This window comes from Gouania willdenowi, chromosome 11 (genome assembly GCF_900634775.1).
Source record: "Gouania willdenowi chromosome 11, fGouWil2.1, whole genome shotgun sequence".
NCBI lineage: Eukaryota > Metazoa > Chordata > Actinopteri > Blenniiformes > Gobiesocidae > Gouania > Gouania willdenowi.
Window position 1 is genome coordinate 11589888 of NC_041054.1, and position 6752 is coordinate 11596639.

The window sequence follows — 6752 nt, forward strand, 5'->3', positions numbered from 1 at the left end:
GCCTTCTCTTTAGCAGGAATAAAGCACATTCTATTAATCTACAATCATTAAGTATCATTGTTTTTACATACATTTTAATGGCACTCTGCTATATTATAGGAGCTATCTATCTGGGAAAATGTCCAGTGCAGCCAAACATCCCCATCTACCTGATTGTTCTTGGGTTGACCACTATCGTCATTCTGACTCTGTCTTACATCATGCTGGCCAGGGGAAAAGACTTCCTGACTGGATGCGGTGCAGCTTGCATTTACATTTTCAGCTTTGGCTGGTTCATCACAGGTGGGGGAAAAAAATACATTGCGTTTGTTTATGCGTGAATCAGGTGACATTAGTAAGGTAACTAGCTGCCTGAAATCATCAAATGTAGGACATTTTATTATCTTCCGTCAAACTTGAAATCCATTCATTCCATGGAGTGTTGGTGGGAAACATGATAGGAGAAAAATGACTGGATTTATCACAAAAGGTGTCTTCCCTCGTCATGGGGGAAGCTTAGCTGTTCCCAGGCTAGCACTGAAAACAAAATATGTTTAGATTTTTTTTGTTTCTAACTTTTTATGTATATATTGCAGGTACACGTTGGATTTATGCTGTCTACCCTCCCAGCTACACACCTGGAACAGATGGGTATTGCCATAAAGGCCTCTACCAGTTTGCCTTCATTCTCACCTCCCTGCAGTGGGCTGCCATCATTGTTGTTCTGATCTTCGGGATTTTTTACTTGATTGCTTATTGCCTAACTAGAAACACAAGATATCATCTGCTCAGCCGCAGCTCTTTCTATGATAACCTGAGGCCTTCATATGAATCCATTTGAGATGATGTAGCTTAAAAACCTGTTGACTGTGACACCCATAATAATAATGCTATATTTTCTGTCTGTGTCTGAGGATTACCCAAACAGTTATCAGCTTCCCAGTTTTTTAGTCTAGAATTTGCAAATCCTTCATGAAAACATTTGGAGTTTTTTGTGGCACAAAGGTGTCCTGCTGCAGTCCAAATATATGTATGAGGTTATTTGGAATAATAAATTGACCATGTGAGTTTATTTTTGACTGATTGTGACATTGGTGACATAATTAATTGGAAATCTGTGAAGGTTGTACAAGACTTTTTGGCGCAAGTCTGCTAAGATAGGCTCCATCACCCTTCTTCAGCCCAAAGTGGGTATAAAAGATAAATAGTGAACTGACAGTGAGCAATGTGCTAGAAGACCATAACCAGGATACAAAGTGATGGTTGGATGAATGGATGGAAAGTATAAAGGGTATTAAGTAATTAAAATAAAAATGATATAAATATATGACAAAATTTAAAGCTTTTATTTGAGCTCTACAAATGAATCTAAAAGTTAACAGCAGCTACATTGTTTTTTTTCTTTTTTTTCGTGACATTTAAAAAAATCATCCAAAAAAGGCTGTACGTTCAGATATTTACAATGATGTATAAAATACTAAGTGTATTTGTACGGTTGCCGTACGGACCACCACCGGTGCTATTGGTACGGTTACTCAGTTCGTCCAGCTCAAATACTTTCAATCAAACACCCCCCCCCCCTAGGTTTAGGGTAAGTTTTAGTCTTAGTCACGCGACCAAGACTGGCCTATCACGTGACCTAAACTGGCCAAAAAGGGGCGCTGCGTCCGGATAGAATGTCGGTATATGATGGAAGCCGTACGGATAGCCACTGCCTACAAAATATTTCCCCAATCCAACAATTGTAAATTTCCTCCCTTTTATATACACCAAAAATAAGAACTCAATCTTTACTGGAAACTTAGGTTAGGATATTTTGAACAATATGGGTTTAAAAAACAAAAAAAACGTATCTTTTTAAGCAGACTTTAAACTCGGCTTTAAACGTCTTCTCTGAAGTTCCACTGATTGGTAGTAAATATTATAAAGAATAATAAAACATTAAGCAATGTGTTTGACACATACCGTACTACTTTTTACTCAGGGTTTTTTTAGGACTACTAAGTGGGGTCCTTGTACATTAGCATTTAGCAGCTAAAACACACGCTGAGGTTAACACAGTAGTGTTTGAGCCCTTTTTTCTGTAGTCCTCCGGGCAGCTTCCTGTGTGTTAACCCCCTTGAAGTATGTGGAGCTACCTGGGCCACCGTTTCCTCCAGGAGCTGCTGGTCCGTCCTCCGGTCCGAGGCTTCAGTCTGTCCGCTGCTCAGGTCAGATCCAGTGAATGAGGCAGTGTGTGAAGACATTTGTTTAGCTTAAAAGACTTTGAAGGACATTCTCCTCCTTTGGCTTAGTGTCTGCCTATTTGGAGGTTATAGTTAATGATACTTGTTTTGCGTGTATAAATTAGCGTACTAGTGCATTTCAAGTAGCATAACATAATAATATGACAGCCCTCCCATAGTACAGGTACATCTGATTTTTTTTAAAATTATTTTATTTATTTTATTTTTGGGGGGGAATATCGTGAAAAGTTAAATTTTTGTCACTCATATATATATAAATTAGTCTCAGAAAATTACAATATTACCCAGAATCAATATTAAAATGATATTTTAAACAGATGTGCAAAATTTCACAGGTATTATTTACCCAAAAATAATTTAATTTTATGGGGTTATTTATCAAAGGCTCAGTAATTATGATTAATTATATTTTAACTTTAAAGAACGTAATTGACTTTAGGTGGAAAAATGCTGGTAAATCATAATTTAGTTATAATTGAACATGGATAGTTGAAAATGTAATTGTAATTGTAATTGACCCCAAACCATGACTTCTTCAACACACAGTTTTTAATTTGTCAGTTTGCGTAATTGATTCTTGTATTTGTAGTGTAAGTATTGATACTCGGGATAGGCACGTACACATCTAAGTATTGTATCGGTTTGTGGAGAAAGCTTTGCATGTTATTCGAGCCCTTGAGGATTAACAGAAAATGCTCACCACTTCACTGATTTATTGTAGAGATAGCCAACTAAATTTCATTGCAGCTTATTCAATTTCCTTTTGTCTTTAATTATTGTTTCCTTTTTATGATGAATCAGTTTTAATTCTTAACGCTGCTGTGAACGTGTGTTGTTGTTTTATTCTCCTTACTGTTGGATGATCCACACAGAACACAGTCATAGTGGAGCGATGGTGGAAGGTGCCTTTGTCTGAAGTAGGACAGGAGCCGAGGCTTCACCCTCGAAGGCACAAAATTTATAAGAATGTCGAGGACACCAAACATTCTCCTCAGGAGAAGATGGAGCTGATCCTGACTCAGAATCAAAGTGAGTCTCCAATGCTGTTCAAGTGTTTTTTTAAACCTAAATCTCGCTGATGATGATGGTGGTGACTGTGTGTGGCAGAGCTGGGTGGAAGAGGAGACACCGTGCTGGTGAAAAAGTCTGTTGGTCGGAATAAGCTGCTGCCTCAAGGCCTGGCTGTGTATCCGACACCAGAGAACAAGCAAATGTTTGCTGAGGATTTAAGAGTGAGTGCTGATACCAGTCAATTACAATTCAACTTTCGTAAGTGATAATTAATTACAATTCTGGTGTAATTAGAATTGTAACTGTAATTTAAAACATCTGTTGCTGTTGTAATCATAATTGAATTGCAACTGAGTTCAGATAATTGACTTTGTAATTGTAATTGGCATGGAAATTCTATAAAAACTACAATTTAATTAAAACACAAAGCTAGGGAAACATGTTAAGTTTTATTCCTTACACATACTGTACATAGTTAACAATTATTAAAATGTCTCATATCAGGTTTTTTCACTTCATTTCAATTTTCTTGAGTATCATTTTATCTTTTTTTTTTTTTTTAAATTGTAATTGACAGAAATTAGGCTCAGGATCCCACGCCATAGACATTAATACCAGTATTTGTATGGATAAGGAACTCTAACAAGGTCACCAAGTGATAAGAAACAAATTAGATGATAGATAATATTTTTTTTATTGTATTGTACAGCTTATTTAAGACATTGGTCATAACCGACCAGTTATCATAAGAGATGCTAACAGAAGGATAACACAAGAGGAAGGTTTAGTTTTATGGGGTTATTTATCAAAGGCTCAGTAATTATGATTCATTATATTTTAACTTTAAAGAATGTATTTGACTTTAGGTGGAAAAATGATAATTGTAATTGGAAAAAATGCTGGTAAATCATAATTTAATTATAATTGAACATGGATAGTTGAAAATGTAATTGTAATTGACCCCAACCCATGACTTCTTCTACACACAGCTTCTACGTGAGGGGCGACCAGAGGACAGGATACAAACGCGCACGGGACAAATGGTGACGTCTGATATTGAGTCTGTGTGCTTAAATGTGAAAACGAGCTCAGTAAGTTACATGAAACTCACACTAAAAGTTGCTTTTATTGTTTTGACAGACTGTTGAGTTCCTCAAAAGCTCCACGTTAAACATAAACAAAATGCCATCAGAGGAATTCCAGCTCAACAAAGAAGTTCTCATCAGACAGTTTTCCAAAAAGGTAAAGCCATCGGCCTCTTTTGAATTCTTCTCTACCTATGGAACAGCTTCAGCTGTACATCAAACTCATCACCTTTCCCTCTGTTACACTTTCCTCCAGCTTGGAGTGGTTGTGCCACCTCATGCTTTGAACTTTCCATTTGAACCAGTGAAGGACCTCGGTGAATACTGGTGTGAAGTGACGGTAAGAGCTTTTCCCATTGGTGCACCTTGTTCATCCTCCGTAAGGTAAAGATTATTATTAGTTTGTTGGAGTTGAACCTGCTCTTCAATTTGTGCCAATGATACTTCAGAGACTGAGAGAAAACCCAGAGTGACGTAGTGATTTGTTGTTTTTTTTTTTAATCAGTACATCGTAATAATTGTTGCACACGGATAAAAAAGGGACTTCCAGGCACGCATGGGTTGATTTAACTCTCTTGTCAGTGTTCATAACGGTCCTGATATTACTGCGGGTCCCACATAATACCTAATTTAAATGGTGGTCACCAGATTACATGATCAACATTCAAGCAGGAATACTGACCTGCTCAAAACAGACAAAAATTATTGTTTTTCCAACAGAAATTATCATGGAGATACTTTTTAACTATTTAAAAATGCACCCCAGCATTTTTTGGCGTTCATCATGCACCCACATGCATGACCGTCAACCGTTACCATGGTGACCATTGCCGTTGCTGCCAAAATCGTTGCTGTGGCTCCCTGGCAACCATTGCTATGGTCACCATTATCATGGCGATTTATTTACTCCAGGTTTGCGAAGGTTCCCAGGGATCCTTCAGTCACCACATAATGTCACATACATCCATGGTGCAGGAGAAAGCTGCTGTAAACTGATTATACAGTGTGCATCAGCAAAATATGTGCTGAAAGATGGTTTATGAGGATGATGGTGTCTGAGTTTGAGCTGTAGTTTTCAACTAGTTTGGCTTCAGGACTCACCATCACCCTTATGCTGCATTCACACCAGATGCATCAAGAAATGTTCATGCAACCAGAGGCGAAATCTTTCCGGTGCGGTCTGATCTGCGTGTCAAGAGTGTTGGCCGTGCGAGCGCGCTCCCGATTTTTCATCATATTCGCAAGAGTTGAAAATATTGAACTCCGGCGACTGTTTTGCATGACAAAAGCCAATCAGAGACTTTGTTGACGATGACGTCAGGCCGTCAACACGGACACCGGTCTGTTCACCCATTCAACCATGGAGTAGAAGCTGTGTGTGACCACCTGGAGCTGTATGATTTGGCGTGGAGGAGAATCGGCGAGGAGGTGGTAGTAGCAGGTAAAAGTTCTCTGTAGTTTCATCATTGAAAGTCAGCACTGAGGTAGGATAGCATTAGCCGCTAATCACACCGGCTTTTTTCATTGGTGGTTTATGTTTATGAGAGGAGAAAAAGGAGCGCAGCTTCTCGCTTCAGCAGGCAGTGAAACTCTCAGAGTTGAATGTGTCGCTGGTGGGCAACGCTTCATTTCAAATGCGCATATGAAGCAAATGAGGACATTTTCTTTAACCTGCGGAACGTTTCGTGCGGCAGACACGTCCTGCACCGCAGAAGCCGCATTCGGTGTGAACCCAGCATTAACAATCAAAGCAAGTAGCAACCCAAATGATTTCGCTATTGTCATTTCTCTTCTAGGTGAATGGGATTGACACGGTTCGCGTTCCCATTTCACTGTTGCCCTATAGAGATCGGTCAGCCCGTCATGGAGCGCAGACCTTGAAGCAGGCTGAAGAAGGGGCAGAGTCTGTTCCTGAGGAGGCTGAAGACGCTGTTTCAAGATCTACTGCTGAAGAAGCAGCTACGACTACACAGACGGAGCAAAATACAACCACACCACCAGAAAACAAATAAGACTTTAAAGAAGGACGTGAGAACAGCTGTGTTATTCTCAGGATGTACTGCATCAGGACAGATGATGACTTTACTGTTACTCGGATGGTCATCGTGTTGTCACATTTCCCCTGCAACATTAAACTGAAGATTTTTTTATCGTTATTGTTGAATTGTTTGTCATTGCCGACAAGCTCTAATTTACACAATATTAGAAGGCAGTTCACACTTCCTGTAATATTGATGAATGCTAGTTTACAAAACATGATTAAAGTAAAAATTGTAATGTAATGGTACATCTGTTGGCTAATCAAGTAAAATCAGATGGTTTTACACACATTGTTCAAATACTATGTGGTTGACAATGTTGACCTAGACTTTCCAATTAAACCAACACGATTTTTAACATGTGGAACCTAAAGAAGCACAAACTTAATATT

The 6752-nt window shown here is 38.8% G+C and overlaps 1 protein-coding gene across 1 annotated transcript; it reads left to right on the forward strand.

Annotated features, from left to right (window-relative positions):
* Window positions 1-1996: 1996 nt before the first annotated feature.
* mrpl9 (mitochondrial ribosomal protein L9) lies at window positions 1997-6477 on the forward strand. Its single transcript, XM_028461051.1, has 7 exons — window positions 1997-2189; window positions 3098-3254; window positions 3333-3457; window positions 4226-4279; window positions 4377-4478; window positions 4578-4661; window positions 6118-6477. The coding sequence occupies exons 1-7, from the start codon at window positions 2106-2108 to the stop codon at window positions 6331-6333; spliced, it is 822 nt and encodes a 273-aa protein (XP_028316852.1). The 5' UTR covers window positions 1997-2105; the 3' UTR covers window positions 6334-6477.
* Window positions 6478-6752: the final 275 nt, after the last annotated feature.

Bases quoted from the DNA above. Each gene is read 5' to 3' on its own strand.
- mrpl9 (XM_028461051.1), top strand. From the start codon at position 2,106: ATGTGGAGCTACCTGGGCCACCGTTTCCTCCAGGAGCTGCTGGTCCGT. The intron at 2,190-3,097 runs GTCAGATCCAGT...TGATCCACACAG, and splicing joins TCAGTCTGTCCGCTGCTCAG to AACACAGTCATAGTGGAGCG. The intron at 4,479-4,577 runs GTAAAGCCATCG...ACTTTCCTCCAG, and splicing joins TCAGACAGTTTTCCAAAAAG to CTTGGAGTGGTTGTGCCACC.